The sequence below is a fragment of the Petaurus breviceps genome, unplaced genomic scaffold (genome assembly GCF_028583685.1).
Source record: "Petaurus breviceps papuanus isolate PSGF00001 unplaced genomic scaffold, PetGlider_PUasm1.0 173, whole genome shotgun sequence".
NCBI lineage: Eukaryota > Metazoa > Chordata > Mammalia > Diprotodontia > Petauridae > Petaurus > Petaurus breviceps.
Genome location: NW_027185759.1, coordinates 20392072 through 20410722, shown reverse-complemented (window position 1 = coordinate 20410722; position 18651 = coordinate 20392072). Strand labels below are relative to the sequence as shown.

At 45.0% G+C, this 18651-nt stretch overlaps 2 protein-coding genes, 1 long non-coding RNA gene and 1 pseudogene across 5 annotated transcripts in view; 2 read left to right on the top strand and 2 right to left on the bottom strand.

Moving 5' to 3' along the window:
* The window catches only part of LOC138157740 (E3 SUMO-protein ligase KIAA1586-like), a 50788-nt gene that overhangs the window by 8502 nt on the left and 23635 nt on the right, over positions 1-18651 (top strand). The window lies entirely within an intron of this gene.
* On the bottom strand, positions 275-4903 carry LOC138157739 (cytochrome c oxidase subunit 6A1, mitochondrial pseudogene; annotated as a pseudogene).
* Positions 5052-12607, bottom strand: TRIM59 (tripartite motif containing 59). Its single transcript, XM_069083492.1, has 2 exons — positions 12563-12607; positions 5052-6606 (listed from the first exon to the last, which is right to left on the bottom strand). The coding sequence occupies exon 2, from the start codon at positions 6601-6603 to the stop codon at positions 5368-5370; it is 1236 nt and encodes a 411-aa protein (XP_068939593.1). The 5' UTR covers positions 6604-6606; positions 12563-12607; the 3' UTR covers positions 5052-5367.
* Positions 13636-16415, top strand: LOC138157856 (uncharacterized). The gene is made up of 3 exons (XR_011167483.1): positions 13636-13969; positions 15567-15678; positions 16031-16415. It is a non-coding gene; the product is annotated as an uncharacterized lncRNA (long non-coding RNA).

The following is an 18651-nucleotide window of genomic DNA, read 5'->3' as shown; positions in this document are numbered from 1 at the left end:
TGCTGGTGACATCAGGGGTCCAGTCCCTGTCACTTATGTAGAAGAGGGATATAATCATCTGAGCTAGCCCCCAGTGCTCCTGGTTTTGGTCACTAGTGTCCAATACAACCCTTTTTCTCCTACCTGAGAGCCTTTCCCGGGCATTTTCTGAGTCATCTTTTCAGACTAAACATGGCCTGATTCTTCCAATGAATCCTCACTGGCAGTGGTTGGCCCAAAGGTACCAAACCAGAGCTATCAAAGTCCCCAGGCTGTAAGGAATGCAGGAACCAGATTTTTTTTTTTTAGGGTTAGAATTATTTATTTAAGCCGTCCCAATCACAAGCAAAATGATAAAAGTTCAGCACATTTGTCGCATGTGATGCAGGTGAACCTAAGGTCCCCTGTAATCTTTTGTTCCACATAGAAAGGCTGGTCCAGCCGCTGCTCTGGTCCCCAGTGCCTGATTAGCAGGCTCCCAGTTTTCTTTACTCATCCTCATACCGGGTTGGGAGAGGGCTGACGTGATGGTTATGAAATAGAGTATGGTCTCTGTGTCCCCGTGGGAAGGGCTTGGTCTGGATGCGGAGATGGGGGTAGGGGACGAATTCTGGCGCTCGTGATGCTCCCGCGACTTCAGGTAGGCGTTCAGCGTGCTGAGCACCACCCCGGGGAGCACCACGAAGCAGGTAAGCGTCCTCCACATGCCGCCCGAGCCCTCCTCGCTGTGGGCACCGCTGGACAGCGCCCGCCTCCACGGCGCGGACCTACCTGGCCCCCTGCGCCAGCAGCCGCCTGCTCTCCTGTACAGCCATGTTCCAACCAGGAACCAGATTAAAATGTAATTGGGAAATGCTTAACAAAATCAATAAAAATACAGCCTCGATGATAGGGATTTGTGGTTTTCTAAGTCAGCATGCTAGCGCGCAGGGATCCATTTCTGTCTGAGTTTGATAACGATGTCCCGTGCATCACTAGGTCATCAGGGACAATTTTCAGCTTATAACCAACTTCTTTATAACGAAAACTTAATGATCAATAAAAAGGGATACATTCTGGTTATGTTCTGTTCAAGATTCCCATTTGATTATACTATTCTGGACTTTTCCATCATGTGCCAAGGAATGTCCTTCTCCTGCAAGATTCTCACATCAAAATAACTGAAGTAATATCTCTTGTTCATGGGTAGATAAAGCCAATATATAAACATGACAATTTTACCAAAGCTATTTATTTAATGCCATCTCAATTAAATTATTTAAAAAATTTCTTACTGAGTTAGGAACAAAAGGTTAAGGACTTCAAAGAAACCAGATTCAGCAGTATCAGCCCTTAAACTATAAGGTGAGAGTATTGTTGAAGGGTAAAATGGCTAATTTTGGTTATTTTAAATTCAAATTTTCTTGTGTAAATAAAACCTATGTAGCCGAGGATAGAAGGAATGCAGAAAACTGGGAGGGGGGGGGGGGGACTTCCAAAGACAATCTCTCAGATAGAACATGACTGGGTTGGAATTGCTGTGGTGTAGGGAATGAGCTAGTTGATTTAGAAAAACATGGACAGAATTGGATTTAGGAAGAAAGATGCTATCAACCTGCAGAGAAACAGATGATAGGAGGAAATAAGCATAGTATGGTTTTATGAGTGTATATAGTATGTGTATGAGTGTATATGTGTATGTTTTTAGGAATCTATGTACGTGTGTATATACACACACACATACACATACATATATATATATATATAGATAGATAGATAGATAGATAGATATGTTTAATTGTAGCCTTCTTTAGCACGGGGGAGGAAGGGAGAAAAAATAAAAAGTACACAGCCGAGAACAGAAGCAAACCAAGAAGGAAGCAAAGAAAATCTAGGTGGCTTTGAAAACAGTGCATAGTATTTACTATATAGGCTTTCTTGAAACGGAAACGCATTTATACTGAATCCTCTCTCAGGGTCTGCTGTGTACATGGCAGTGATTTTTTCTTTCTTTTCTCATTTTCTATTTTAAGTTTAAAATAAATTTTAAAAACTTACAAAAAAAAAAAGTGTGAGTCACGTCATGAGTACCCTCTACTCCTCTGACTGGAGGCTATAGCCCAGAGCTACCCCCGAAAATTCCATTAAGGGAGGGTGCCCAAGCCAGCCACCCCACATTTCCCACCCCCACTCCTTTGGATTTCTACATCACGGCCTTCTGCCAGGTAGGCCAGCCCTTCTCCACTTGTCAGCTTCCTTTTGGGTCTTGTCTCCCTCCACTAGATTCTAAGTTCTTTGAGGGCAGATAGTTTTGCTTTGTTTCTCCTATTTGTAACCCCAGCATTTAGCACATGGCCTGGCACCTAGCAGGCAGGGGAAAAGATTGAAGGGAGAAGTCTGATGGAAGGGGCCAAGGATCAAGGCCACAAGAAACCTGATTAGCCTTGGCAAAGAGATTCCTTTCTCCCCATGAAAGTAGAAAGGAATTTCATTAAAAATAACTACAGAATGTATAAAACACCTTCGAGTCTATCCGCCAAGACACAGTAACTATATGCATACTACTACAAAACACTTTTCAGAAATGCAAACCTAAATAGAGAAATAGTAACTGTTCATAGGTAGGTTCAGTCACACAGTAAAAATTAAAATACTACCTACATTTCATTTTTGGTAGTTTTCAGACTACCAAAGGATTACTTTATAGAACTAGAAAAAAAACTTTTAATGAAATTCATCTGGAAGAAGAGGTCAAGAATCTCAAGGGAAAAAACAAAATAGCAGGAAAGAAAGGGTAATAGTACCAGATTTCAAACTATATACACACTAAGCTAGGGTTCGCTAAACTCAAAGAGACCTGAGCTACTAGGGCAAGAACTCACTATGCAACAACTGCTGGGAAAACTATGTAAAGTCTTTATGGCAGAAATTACATATAAACCAGCATCTCACATTTTATATCACTATAAATTCCAAAAGAATATATGGCCTAGACATAAAGGGTAACATCAGAAACACTTGTTTATTCTTTGTGTTCAGAGGACCAATGACACTGACCTAAAAGTGAATTGGATTTAAGTGAAGCAGAGTTGCAGTCAGCCTCATTGTCTCTTTCAAAGTTATCAAAGTCTAGTGACAAGATAAAGGTCAAGAAACAAGAAAGAGATTGACTTTCAGATCTATGGTTAGGTGAAAAGTTCATAACTGAACAAAGAATAGAGAATCACAAAAGATAAAGTGGACAATTCTGATTACTTAAAATTTAGTTTTTGCACAAACAAAACCAATGCAGCTACAATTAGAGGGGAAACAGCTAATGGGGAAAAAAAAAACCTTTGAAGCAAGTTTCAGTGATAAGGGTCTCATTTTCAAGATGTATATGGAACTGATTCAAATTTACAAGAAAAAGGAAGCCATTTCCCCACTTGATAAATGGTCAATTTTCTTCTTTTTAAAAAACGTTTTCTGATCCAAATTCTTTCCTTCCTTGCCCCTTTCTCTCCCCTTTTACAAACATATATAGTCCAGCAGCCCTTATCTGGGGAGGGAAAAAAGGTCTCAAGTCACACTTTGAATCTATCACTATCAGAAGGGAGCTAACCCCTTTCATCTTCTGGAATTGTGGTAGGTCATTGTTGATCAAAGTTCCTAAGTCTTCCAAAGTTGTTTGCCTTTATAAACATGGCTGTTATCATACAGACTATCCTCCTGGTTCTGCTCACTTCACTTTGCATCAGTTCAGACAAGTCTTCCCTTGTGTTTCTGAAGCTATTCCTTTGATTCTTTCTTAACAGTAGATCAGCATTCTATCACATACACATACGACTGTGAACTGGAAATTTTCTAAGGAGGGTATCCAGGCTAGTAATATCCAAGTCACTAATTGAGAAATGTAGATTAAAGCAACTCTGAGGTTCCAGCTCACATCCAACAGATTAGCAAAACTGACAGATATTGGATTGACTGGAAGAAAACAGGCACATTGATGGAAGTTATGAGCCAGGCCCTGAAAGTTAGTGAACTGAGGGGCTCCCCACCCAGCAATGCCTCTATCAGGCTGACAGAGATCAAAGGAAGTCTTTTGATTAGGTAACAGGCATTTGTCAAGCGTTTTTGGTGTTCCAGACACTGAGCTAAGAGCTGGGAATACAAACACAGCTCAACAGAAAGTCTGGAGTACAGCCTTAAGAGGAAAGCGTTAAAGGACCCATGTGCACAAAAATTTTTATAGTCGTTCCTTGGAAAGAACTGGAAACTGAGCAGGTGAAAACCAGCTGAGGACAAAGAACAAATTAGGCCCAACTTTGATTCCAGAATGCCCAGGATGTGAGGCCTGCTGCCCACATCCTGACACAGAGATGGCAGACTGAGTCATGTATTTTTTCAGATGTGGCCAACGTGGGAAGAATCTGTTTTGCTTTATCATACATATTTCTAACAAGGATTTTTTTTTCCAATGGGGGAGGGAGAGAAAATAGATCTTTGTTCATTGAAAATAAATACCCACTTCATTGGTGACCAAAGCAAAGACATGAGGGTGATATTAAGGTGCAGACTAACAGAAAAGACTCAAGAATACTCTATTTTCTCAAGAAGATTGCTGAGAATGGAGGCACAGGGTGAGCATGGGAGCCTTGAGAAGAAAAAGATCCAAACAAGGGTGGTGGGGGATGGGATAGACTCAGTCAAGGAGAGGGTGCAGGGCAGAAAGAACAATGAGTTTATATTTCACTTTCAGTAAGTACCTGTGTGACTTGAGGCAAGTCACAAGCTTCCTAGGCCTCATCTCTTCATCTGTCAAAAAGAGGCAGTGGGATTAGAGAGCTGGAGACCTATGAGCCTTATCAGACATGGAAACAGGAGCAAAGAAGCCTGTTCCTGCAGGTAAGCCAAGGTGAGGCTGCCCTAACAGAAGGGGGCAAGGTAACAGGAATGGTTTATAACTGACTTAGACCTTAACTAGAGGGTCATGACTACAGGGAGAGGAAAGTAAGGCCAGGGCAGGGGTCACAGACTGAGAATGGGAAGAGGCTGACTGACTGTAGGTCATGGCAAGGATGGACCATGTTACCATCTCAGGAGAAACACAAAGGTCACAGTGTTATAAAAGCTGATCTTTATTAGCCAAAATGGAAGAGTAAATTTTGAATAATCTTGATTCAAAACAATTAGAAAACTACAGTCGACTTTTGAGTAATTCAAAAGCTGATCACTGGAGCATTCTTCTCCTCCTCCCTCCTTTGTTTCACCCTGCCCAAAACACGACAGTGTAAAGCCCTGACAAAGCAACAAAGGGGACACTTTGCCATTTCTGGTAGCATTGGCAAAAGGCTGAGCTTTTTATCTTGCTGTCCCCACTCCCCACTTCACACAGCTAATTAATAATTGGCTAGAGAGAGGCAAACATAATTAATTCAGATCTGAATTCTCAGAAACAACAAGGGTGTCCCATATTAATCCCTTCAGCATATGATAAGTGTGGCACACTGTTTCCTTAACTGTATACATGTTGCTAGACAAAGTATGATACAGAGATTGAGAAACTTCTGAGAAATACACTAACCTTACGTCATTTAAAATGGGCAGCATATGTTCATTAAACAAAAATATTAACATCAATATCCCTGAAAAAATTGTCAATATAAAAATGCTTAAAATCTTCAAAAACTCTGCTTTCCTCTCCTCCTTGGTGGCTGGGTCACATTGTGTCCTTTGGGGCGAAAGCTTTATTTCTGGAACCATAAGTTTTTTTATTCGACCAATTTCTGTTCTTGACCATTCTTCCTTCAGCACCTGACCAATTCGTGGATAAATTTCAAGAGGCTTGATGTTAGGGAGTTTTCTTTGTTTCAAGTCCTGTACCCGCTGACGAACATTGTGGACTTTTTCCAGGAATTTAAGGGGAGATTCCTCCTCTCCCAAAGATGTAGTCAATGACATCAATTCAAGCTGCTGTTCTCTTATTTCTTTCATTCTTTCAATTTGTGGAGAGTATTCTTCATCAATTGCGGTCCTAACATCATGCAAAGCAGATAGAAAAGCATCTTTCTTCAGGTCCAATATATCACTAAGCTTCTTAAAATAATGGAGGATAATTTCTTTATCACTTTGGACAATTTCCTCAAAATGCGATTTCTGTTCCTCTAACTTTTCAATGAGCAGACAAACATCTATCCAGTGATTGTCAGTCAACTGCTCAAGAAGTTTTGGGGGAGTATCCTTTTCTTTCACGTAGGCACTTAGAAGGTCATCTATAGGATGACCATGATGCTGGCCTATGGTAAGGCAGTGGCCACACACCAGCTGGCGGTCTAACAGGCAGTAAACGTTGAGCGGCTGGCTCGAGTGTTCAGGGCAGGTAACGATATCTGGGTGCTCTTCTTGCTGGTATTTTTCAATTATAGCTCTTAGGGCAAAATTGATAGGTAACGATTCAATACCAGGGGGTGGGATTTCGACTGTACTTCTGCAATTAGGACACTTCAGAGGAATTCTTATGGGTCTCCACATATAAAAGTTACCAGATGCCTGAAGAACATTTTCCAGACAATTTCTGCAGAATGTATGGGAGCATGGTAATACTCGAGGATCTTCAAATATACCATAACAAATGGAGCATGTTAGCTCTTCCTCAAAATTATGCATTTCCTATAAAGAAAGAAACAGCCGACTTTATCATCAAACTAAAGATACTCCAATCAGATTTTTTAAATGAAAATAAGAAGCCCTAAACCTAAACAGTTTTTATTTTCCTGTATAACAAGATTACTGGGGAATGGGAGTGGGATGGGGAGATGTATTTTAAATTGAGGATCAAGGATCAAAGTCAATAAGCCTTTATCAAGCATTTACTACAAGCCAGAGCCAGGCACTGGAGACACAAAACCAGACCCTCCATCCCAGCCCTCAAGGAACTAATTATAATAGAACATGAAAACAATCAGATATATAAAATATGTAGAGAGAGAATAGATGGAAAGTAAGCTCAGAGGGAAAAGCACTAGCAGCTAGAGGGATATGGAAAGGCCAAAGGCAGAAAAGGGCCGTGAAAGAAGCAGGGGATCCCAAAGGGCCCAAGTAATGAGGGAGGGCATGCTTGTCATTGGGGAAAGCCAGGGCAAAGGTGAGATGGCAGGTGAGTGCTGCCTTCAAGGAACAGCAAGTGGGCCCATGAAGCTGCACCACAGTGTGAATGAGGAGAGTAACTTGTCAGAAGGCTGCAAAGGGAGGAAAGAGCTAGATCCTGCAGGAAACTGGGAGCCACAGGTGGAGAGGGAGTGGGCAGGAGATGGCATAGACCTTTATATACTTTAGGAAAAAATCATTGTGACAGAAGTCTGGAGGACGGTTTGCAGGGGGACACCACTCCATTAGTCCAGGGGGAGATTAATTAGAAGCTGACAATGGTCCAGGAAGAGGGGGGAGGGACATGAGATGTGCAAGTTGGATGATGGCCTGGGCTGGTGCAGGAGGCCACTGACTTGGGAGGCTGCAAAGGCGCTCATTCCCAACAGTCACTGCACCTGTTCTGGCCAGGTGGAGTTGGAGGTGCCCATGAGACAGCAAGTTCAAGATTCTAGTATGTCTCTGACCTCACCTCCAAAGTACTCAGAGTGGTGTCAGAAAAATGCAAACATGTCCCAAAGATGTAGAATGTGCCAGATTCAATAGCCCTTGAAGAAGAGCTGACCTCGGTTTAACAAAGCTGTGGATGACCAAGCCAGAAGATCCATCAGCTGGGACGTTTCCAATCAGCCAAAGGGAAACATGCAGACCTCACCCCTTTCAGAGAAAAGGTCCTATCTTCCCTCCCATTAAAAGAGTCACTCCCTTCCAAACAAGTGCCTCTTTGTCCTCTGAACAGTCTGCACCTCCCAGGTAAACCCTGGAGCCCAGAGCCCAGACCTTCCTCTTTTCCTGGGAAACAAAAGGTGGGGCTCAAGCTCAGATTAATAAGCCTCTGGCCAGTCCAGAGAGGAACATGGGAGGAGGGCAGCCCCAGGAGCCCCAGATCCTGCTCTCTCTGCAATGCTGCCCAAGCCCAAGGCTGCTCCAATAGCGGGAAAGGCCCTTGTGCCTGAGCTGGGCCCCTCTGGGGGGACTTTCTTAGCCAAGGTGAGTGAGGCCAGAAGGGAAAAGAGCTCAGGAATGGGCTCAGCATTCACCCACAGGACCCTGAGACCTGGGCCTGAAAGGGGTCTTGTGATAGATGAGGAAATGAAGGCCCGAAGAGGGGAAACCCACCCAAGGTTCCTCAGGAAGCCCCAGAGTCAAAGCCTGGCTTTCTGACAACAAACACAGGCCAGATTTGTTGGGAAGTTAGGGGTAGGGGTGGAAACTAAAACCAAGGTGGAAAGTCTTTCTAGATTCCCTGAAAACAGCTCTTTCCTCTCCAAAAGCCCGCCTGTCTTTTTGCTGACATCACCGCATCCTCCTTAGTCATTTATAACACTTTTTTCCTCCCCCAACTCTGTCCAATCAGATTTCTCCTACCAGCATTTTATGAGTTCTTCCTGACTAGGGTCTAGTCTTTCTGCAACCCACCCTCCCCACAACTATGCAAGTGATCTTTGTAAGGTACTGCTCTGAGGACAGCTAAATGGTATCATGGATAGAGCTTGGTCCTGGAGTAAGGAAGATACAAGTTCAAATTCAGGCCCAGACACTTACTAGCTATGTGACTTAGGGCAAGACCTTTAACCTCTGCATGCCTCAGTTTCCTCATCTGTAAAACGGAGATGATAACTCCCAGAAGGATCAAATGGGGTGGATAAACTCAAAGGACAGAAGTTTTAGAAAGAACCAATGAGGGTAAAAATAATCATTTTGCTTAAGGGATTTTCATAATTTTGAGGGGTGGGAGACTGCAATGTAATAGCATCAAGTTAGATCAATGAAAGTAGCTTCTATTTGAAGCAATTTTTCCCCCCCGCACTTTCTTGATTTTTCTTTTTTTTCCTGATACAGACATGTTTTGCACAATTTCACATGCATAGATGATATCACATTTGCCTTCACAATGAGCAAAGGAAGTAGAAAATTCAAAACTCCAATTTTTTTTAAAGAATGCTAAATAAGCAATTATTTATTTATTTACATAATCATAAAATAATTTATTTATTTAATTTGAAAAGTGACTTCTGGGACTTGTCCTCCCAGCCAGATTTCTAGATATATTGCCACCCTACCACTCTTACACATCCATGGAGTAAAGTCACACTGCTGAACTCTGAGTGCAGACCAGCCAATCAGTTCCAAGAGCCAACTTTGGAAGTTCCAAAGGAAATTACAAAAGGCCTCATTTTCATAAAAATCTGGGTGATTTAGATTGTAAAACATTTCTCATCATGCCTCTTAAGACTTCAATGAAGGAAACGAATGAATGAATGAATGAAAAGGCACTTATTAAGTGTTTTTGCACCAGACACTGTTCTAAGAGCTGGGAATATAGATACAAAAAGTAGGTTAGTCCCTGCCTTCAAGGGGGTTCCATTCTACCAAGGAGAAGGGTCAGGGCTGTCACAAGAATAGGAACATGATGAATGAGTTTTCTAGTGGTTTTAAAGGCAGTAAAATATACTTTGCCCAAAACAGAGAAGCTAACAGCCAGGTCCATCCTCCTTCCAAAAGGGCCAGGAGCCCACTGAGTCAAAAGGTGTGCGTCCCAGACAATTCTTCAGTAAAGCACGCTAGCAAGCTTACATAACCAGGCACCACAACACATGACGTTCAGAGACTTGCAAGCTAATACATGCTGGAACTGAAACTCTGCCTACACAGTGGAGAAGTCAAAGAAAAACCACCCACGAAATACCAGGCTGGCTGGTGGCTGTCCCAGTCCTTTCCGGATCCCGGGTTTGGCCCCATGGTTGGGGAATGGGGCTTGCTTGGGGATCCTAGCAACTATCCTCTCTAAAGTGACCCTCACTCAGTGAGGTCCTGAGGATTAAAGGATTAAAAAAGTCAAGCCTGTGCTGTGAGGAAGTGTAGCTGGGACACTAGGAATTCTTCAAGATTTCAAGCAGGCAGAAGTTACTGGGCAAAGAAGAGTTACTTTCTACACACAGCTTTTGCTGCCTTAGGCTAATTTCTAGTCAGCAGGAGCTGGGGCTGGCTTCGAAGAAGCAAGTTTCTGCCTCTTAGTTCAAGAAAGATTTTGTCATCCTGGAAACTAAGGGCCAAGAAAGTCCATAATAAATGCTAGTTGCCTGCTGACACACACCCTCAAAAATCACAAATATAAAGAGCCCTTCACTCAAAAATGGAACTTCCTGTCTCCTCTGGCCTCAGTTTCCTCATCTGTGACATAATAGGATCTCATATGCCTAGCACCTGAGGTCCGCTTCAGCCCTCTACATTTATGCTGCCATCACTCAGGACTGTGCTCTTTTGTTCCTATTTTCTATTTACTCTTCCCTAAGGAGTTCTGGGAATATGAAGGAGATTTTTTCTTAAAAGTACATATAGCAGGGCTGCTAGAACTCTGATATAAAAGGAGACAAATCCGTGTTAACACAGACTCCCCTAAAGTCTTTTGTGCATTCACAAAGCATCATCTAGAATCCAGAGTCTAGTTTTCAAACAATTTTGTTACAGACTTCTTCTATATGGCACCAGAAGGCAAGTCAGTGACTCAGTGGCTGTGCTAAGTCACCTGCCTTTAAATCGAGTCAGTGGCACACACCTCCACTCAGCCTGGCCACTCACAGCCGTTAACTAGCTCTTACTATAGCGCTCGCTTCCAGCTTGGGACAGGAGCTGGGCTCACTGGCACTAACAGATGCCTGACAATTCCCCCGGAAACTAAAAATGAGTAACCCCTAAAGGAAATGCGCCCCATTCGGAAGAACTTGCGTTTCTCAGATGACCAGGTCCAGAATCAGTTCACAGGCCTGGAAGAGACTTGAGTATTTAACTCTCCCTCCCTAGTTTTACTCTCGGGTTAGGAGGGCAGTGGTCAACACTGTCTACTATCTTTTTTCCTGAGTAACCCACGATAGGCTATACTTTCTAGTCTTGTGTTGGACAAGAATATTAGTAAGACCGTAGCAAAACAAGGATCATTGAAACTCATTCCTCTGCCCCCAATATAGAGCCAGATTTCCAGAGAGTAATTTTTCAAGCATATAGCTTAAAGAAAATGGACAGGGGTGGCTAGGTGGTGCAGTGAATACAGCACTGGCCTGGAGTCAGGAGGACTTGAGTTCAAATCCAGCCTCAGACACTTAACACTACTAGCCATGTAACCTTGGGCAAGTTACTTAACCCCAATTGCCCTGCCCTCCCTGATCCGGAAAAAAAGAAAATGGACAGAGAATATATTATCTGTGACCACAATAGTGACCAGTTTCCAATAGATGTTATGTCTCATATAAATTGTTCATGCCATCATGGAAATGTCCAACTATTTTGTTGGACACCAGTTCAGCATCTAAGTATTATGGTACTATGAAAGAATTACTTCAAAATTCTGAATGTTTCTATAATTGTTCAGTGTGGCCTGTGTAAGAATGTCTTCTCTACCAGTCAACATTGGTGCTACAAGATTTCCCATTGAACAGCTGTGGGTCTGGATGTCAGGAGACCTGATCGAAGGCTGTTCTTACCTGTGGGCCCTGGAGAAAATGATTCAGCCTCCCTAGGCAGGGAGGGGACACACCTCCCTAGGTGTCAGTTTTCTCATCTGCAACATGATCCCTAACATCTGTCAAGCTGTAAGTCCTATAAACTAATAAATCACACCAAGCAACAGCAAGACAAGATCTGCTCTATTTCTTGGATCAGAACCTCAGGTGGAATCTTTCTTCAAAAGGGCACATCTCCTACACATTATAATGCACTAACTACACTGCACAAGGCTAAACACTCATTGATGATAACTTAATGGACATAAAAAAAGCTTTAGCAAGAATATTTCACTGCCTACTTCTGTTCAAAGTAAAACTTCTTTGTGAATTTTAATGTACTAGTACTTTATTGCCTTTCATCTATAAAAATAGGCAGTTATAAAAATTAATTACATTTCATAGCCTCCAGAGGAAGAGAGATGACACTGGCCACATTTTAAAAGTCCCAGGGAAATGCCCCGGGACATGTAGGGAGGAAGAAAGAGGCCTGGGAACGGCCTCAGGAGATGCCACCCCCGGACTGGGGCTCACAGCCTGCTCCCCTCCCCTCCCCCCCCCCCGACGGGGGCTCCCAGCCTGCTCCCCCCCCCCCCCCCACCAGACTGGGGCTCACAGCCTGGTCCCCTCCCCTCCCCCCACACTATGGCACCCCAGGTTTCCTCCTTCAGAGCTGCTCCTCTGCCTCTGTTCTGTTAGCAGTGCGTTTGTGCAGAATGGCGAGGCTCGGTTGGGCACTGCTGTTATCTAACGCTGCCCAGTGGGTCCGTAGGAGGGTGCTGCTGGGGGCTGGGCTCTTTTCTTCCTCCGTCACAGACACATTTGGGGCGCCGATGCTCCCTGCAGATGGCTCCCGCTTTCCCTCGGTGTCTGACGGTGCCCCCGCTTCCTCCAACACCCCCCCAAGAGGAGACCCTCCCCGTACGCAGCTTCCCCTCAGACAGGCTGCACTGACATGGGGGGGGGTCCCCAGAACTCACCTCCTTCACCCACGCGGGAGCCTGCGCTGGGGCCTCCTCCCTCTCAGCTCTTCATGCGAAGATGAAAATCTTCAGCTTTGGAGAAGCGGCCCTGGGGGGTGCCCGGGCCGCCTCCCAGAAGTCGGCGCTGAGGGCGGGGAAGGGCGGCAGGAGGGGGAGGAGAGGCCAGGGAAAGGAGAACGGCCGGGGAAACTGAGGCACGGGGGGCGTGGAGGCGGGGACAGAACCCAGGGCGGGGGAGGGGTGTGGATGGGGCCGCGGCGCCTCTCCCCTCCCGGGTCCCCTCCCCGCACACAGACTCACTTGGGCCGTCCTCTGCCCCGCTCCCTGGGTCCCTGGAGCCGCGGGGACCCCGGATGGCTCGGCCTCCTCCAGCTCGGGCTCATGGCCGCGCCCCGCCCCCCTCCTCTGTCCCCGAGCCCCTGACCAGCCCCTCCGGAGCTCCATTGCGCAGGCGCCGCATCTTTCAACTGCCCGGCAACAGCCCACCCGGAGGGGCGGGGCGGGACCGGGGCTCGGAGAACCCAATCAGAATCATGACACTGCGCAGGCGCCAAGGTGCTGGCGGAGGGGGCAGCGAGTGCGCCTACGCCACAAGCGCAGTCCTTCCCCCACCCCCGACCTTCCCACATTTAGGCGTGCTGGGTCGGCCGTCAGGCAGCGAGAAGCATCCGGTGGTGCCCCCTGTGGCCGGGATGAGGCACGGCAGGGAGGGAACGGCACCTATAAATCAGTCCATGCAGCCATCACCAATCTTTACGCACCGGCCATGAACTAGGTCCCTGCTACCTCTAGGCCGGCGGCTCCCACCGTGGCTGGAGCCCTGGAGCCCTGGAGCCCTGCTCAAAGTCGGGCTTTTTAAACGGATAAAGTATAAGCCGCAGGAGTCAAAGGAGACCGATCCCCCCCGCAGCGGCCCGGTCAATGCACCAGCTCCTCCTTCGCGCCTGGCGCTGTGCGCAGCGGGGGGTTGGGGGGGGGGGTACGGTCCCTGGGCTGGGGGGCATGGATCGCAGCCTCAGGCAGCAGATCCCGAGCCAACCGCCGGAGGAGGCCTTGGGGTCCCTGTATAACGGTGGGCTTTTCTTGCAGAGGTGGCAAGAGGAAGGACAGAAACCATAGCCTGGTTTAAAAACGTTCTAAGGAGGGGAGAATGAGGAGGAAGGGGAAAGGCCGGGGACTGTGGCTTGGAGGCGTGGCAGGAGGGGAGGGCTGTGACATTTTGTGGGTTCCGGGATGAGAGGGGATGGAAAGGGAGAGGCTGGAGGTGGAAAGGAGGAAGCAAAGGGCAGAGCCCTAGCGAGAGAGGCCGGGAGAGCCCGGGTCCAGGCACAAGCGCAGGTGTTCCAGGCAGGAGCCAGGACAGCGGGCAGCAAGGATGGGGGCATGCTCCCACGCACACTGGAGGTGAAGTGGTGCAGGGGCCTGAGCAGAGAAGGGACCGGCAAGCATCACTTAAGAGGGTGTGGGAGCCCATCAGGGTCCCATAGAGGGCTCAGCCATCAGAGATTGCCTCCCTAGGCTTTCAGCGGCTGAGGGGTAAAAGCAGAGAAGGGGCATGGGGAAGGAGAAGGGACTTGGGACATACGGCTTACAGAGGCAATGGATCGAGGGAGAATATGTAGTTGAGCCGGTCAACCATGGGGTCAAGACTGTAAAGGGAAGAAAGTAAGGCTGGAGCGTGAATGATGGACCAGGAAAGGGGGAAGGGAATAAACATGTATTAAGCTCTAACCTGTGCAAGGCACTGTATTTATAAACACTTTACAAATATTAGCTCAATTAATCCTCACAGAGACCTTGAGAGGTAAATGCTGCTACCATCCCCATTAGATAGTTTAGGAAACTGAAGCAAACCTCGGTTAAGTGACTTGCCCATGGTCACACAACTAGCGAATGACTGTGACCGAATTTGAACTCAGACCAAGGAGTAGACTGTACATATTTCTATATGTACTCCTTGTATTCCCCAATACAATGTAAGCTCCTTGTGAGCAGGGATTAATTGATTCACTGACTTTGTATACCCAATGCATATCTAGCACATAGCAGACAATGTTTTTCGATTATTTGCTGAAAGGTTTAGGATGGGGGAGGCAGAAGGATAGGAGATTATGGTAAGGATAAGAAATTTCAGAGTATAGAAGCAGAAAACAGTTACAGGTGATGGGAAGTTCTAAGGTATACCCACTCCTGTGGGCACCGGATGGCAGGTTAGAGATTTGCACAATGTATGGATGCCTTGAAGGGAAGTCGTGGGTCTTACTTCATTCCCAGGCTTGGAAGCATTTACCAAATGTTTACTGAGCGTCACTGAATGAAATTGAGTTAAATTAATAAAAAAAAAAAAACCTAACATTTATATATTGTGTCTCCCAGTGTAATGGGAATGCAAATTTGGAAGATCTTCCCTGCCCCTAGGCTAAAGTGCACCTGAAGCCTGGGGTGGGAGGCTTGTTTTTCAGTAGATAACTTTTTGATTGGCCAGTGGGTCAATAAGGTTGTTGCATTCTCTGAGCCAGGAGAAGGTTATATAAGCCCTGATGTGAGGCTTTGTTTTGGGGGCTCACTTTGAGAAGTGTTCTGTGATTTGATCTGGATTCTGGGAAGCCGTTGTCCAGAGCCCCCCCCCCCCCTTTGAAAAACCCAGATGTTGAAACCCAGATGTTGATTCGGTATGGATGTAATGGTTGGACAGTTTGGAAAGCTGTCTACTTGATCTGTTTCTGTCTTGATAATTCTGCCTGTATATTCTGAAGTTCGGAGTGCTGACCTTTTTCCCCTGAACGAGGTAAACGATATATGTTTGACTGATTAAAGTAAGCTTGTTAACCCATTTTGAGTTGCTTTCCTTTATCAAAGCAGATCCAAGAACCTGTGGTGGCAGCAAACCCTGAGGACGCTTGGGGTGCTTGCTGCTACACCCAGGAACTATAGAAATACAGATCAAGAATGACTTTCTTTTTTAAAGTTGTATTGGTACTTTTTTGTTTTTACCTTGAAGTTACTTCTGGCTCCACCTCCACCCCAGTGATGAGCCCTCCATGGTAACCAAGAAACCAGTCAGCATGGAGGCTGCCATGTCATACCTGGAGTCTACCACTTCTCTTCCAAAGGTTAGAGATGAATTTCCTTCTTCCTTCTCAAGGGATCAGATAAATTACTAGTTACTTAGCATTTGGATCCTAAAGAATTACTTTTTTCCGAGTCTTTACTCTGAGAAATCCAACCAGAACTGATCACAGAACCCTCAAATCCTTCCTTCTTTGCACTGCCTCCCACCAAACTCTCCCACGTTTTACCTCGACATTTCATTCTCAATGATTGATCTCACCCCATCTTTAATATCATTTAAGATTCTACCTCAGTAACCTGCTCTGTTCTCTTTATCTGCTTTATAATTGCTAACAGAGGAAGAAAGGTTACTAATTATGTTATAATAATTACAATTATTATTGGTTTACCTAGCTATTCAGCCAAACTTACTTCATATGGCAATGTTAGTGGCCACTGGAAAAGAGATGGAAAGAAGAAAGGCATTCTGGAGATGATTGGATACTAGTTCTTTAGGCTCTTCAAATGGCCTTGCTTATTTGCAGGTAAGTTTCTGCCTTCATGTCTGTCTACCCCACCCTCCCCTTGGCATGTAAGAGCCTTAAGGGCAGCACTGAGCATGATGCCTTCTTGCACACAGAAGGTGTTTAATATATATGTATTTAGGAGTTTCAGCAATTTCAACAAGCAAATATATTTTATGTATATGTCTATAATATATATTAACATGTTATCATTTTATTAATTTTATTCCTTATATATTATGATTATTCATTATTTAACTGTTATTTATAATTATTTATCAATTAAAATAATTTATATTACAATTAACTATATTATTTTGTGTATTACTATTTTTCTATGTATATTCTATAATGTATTATGTAATATATGTTTAGCAGCTTTAGCAATTTCAACATATATATGCATACATATATATTTTGTTGCTGAAATTGCTAAAAATGATGATCATATACATTAAGTGGTACAGTGAATAGAGCACTAGACCTAGAGTCAGGAAGACCCGAGTTCAGATCTGACCTCAGACACTGTGTAACTCTAGGCAGCTGCTTAACCTCTGTTTGCCTCAGTTTTCTCATCTGTGAAATGAGTATCATAACAGCCTCTACCTTCCAGGGATGACATGAGGACCAAATGAGATAATAAATATCGAGTGCTTAACACAGTGCCTGGCACATAGTAGGTGCTCTATAAACATTAGCTGTTATTATTATTAGAAACATCTCTCTTTTCTAAAATTGTCATTGGTGGTGTTAGGGCCAGCATTTTTTCAGACTTTCTCTATGTATCCTTAGACATTAGTTGGAAACCGTTCAGCATTTTTTGGTTCCTAATGGGAGCTATAAAATTTATTCCACATTAGCCAATCCTCAATTTCCTTTCATTAAGACCCATTGGATCCAGATGTACAACAGAGAACAGTTGTTTCCAGATGGGGGTGGGGTTTATTGCCAACACCTGGATGACACCCTGCAGGAGGGATAAGAGGGTGTGACTTGAGAAAGGGCATTTTTGAATCCTCAGACAGAGATAGTTAATGCAGTATGTTCTTGAAGGCTGACATTCTTGGGCCACAAAGGCATTCTACAGAGAACTAGAAACCAGACTCATGATACAGTGTAACCATTATCAGTCTGGTTCCATGACTTTAGAGCATTTCAGATTATCTTGAGGGGTATCACAAATGAGACCTTAATCACCTTCGATTTCATGACTATACATCAGGAAGGTGACAGAGGCTGTGGTCACTTGCAGCCCAGTTTATGGCCCATTCATTGTGGGATCATAAGTCATCTGGACCTGGAGGCCCTTGAGTAAGAAGACCCTGGAGCAAAACTCTCAGCACAGGAAGAAGACATAGAAATGGGAAGGAAGATGAATCCCTGCTGCAGCAACAGTGCTCTGGCATATTAAAATGATTGATATTTGTCCATCCCTATAAGGAAATGAGGAAACCAAGGCACTCAAAGTTGAATGACTTGTCCAGGGTCTCATGACTACCAGGTGACTGAGTTAGGATTAGAATTAGGGTCTTCCCAACTCCAAGTTCGGCCCTTTACCCACTTTGCTACCTATCCCTGGCTACGGTCCTGAAGTCACACTGCCTCCCCCAAGGGCAAGGTCTCCTCTGCCATGTGGTCTACTTCATGGCTGTTCTATCAGCTTTCAGTGCTGCCATCACCAGCTGCCTTTGGAACACTTCATGCCCTGGAGACATCTCTAGTTCAAACAGAAATTATTCCCTTGGACTCTCTGCCCAGCCCTCTTCCAATCTTCCCCATTTCTTTCAAAGGCATCTCCAGCCTTCTAGTCACTCAGGTTCACAATATCAGTGCCATCTTCCCTCTCTGCTCTTGCTCACTCACCCACATGTACAGTCTTGCCAAATGGTGTTTCTGTCTCCAGAGGTTTCACTTCCATCCCCTTCTCTCTGTCCTCACCCCACTTCCACTGAGCTGAAACCCTCCTTATCTCTCACCTGAACTTTACAAAAGCCTCCTGCTATTGGACAAGAAACAACTGGTTAACATCATGGCTGTAGTTTCAGAATCCAATGTTTATGCGCAGTCAGATCATCGTGTCGTTAGAGCAAAAGCCAAAAAGTGAGAGTAAAGCCTGTGGTCCCATCCCCAAGCATAGCTCCATGGCACTTGTGGGGCTGTGTACCTCTGTGTGACTTCTGATCGGCTGAAAGACCTCTGAGCCCTGTGACATGGAATAGGACTGGGCAAAAGAACTGGAGGAAATGGGGTGAGAACAAGGAAAATACAGAACCACAGGCATGTGGGGAAGAGTGGGCACTCTCACCTGTCTATTGATTCCCAATATGATCTCTCTAGGGATTGCTAAAAGAGAACTACACAGGGGAGACCATTTTCTCCCTGGTTGAGCTATTTCATCTTATTCCCAGACCAAAAAGTCCCCTCTACTTGTGTGTGTTCTGTCACCTAAACCAACCTCTATGTTATCTGTGATTACTGTCTTACTTGCTCATTATCTTTGATTGTCTTTTG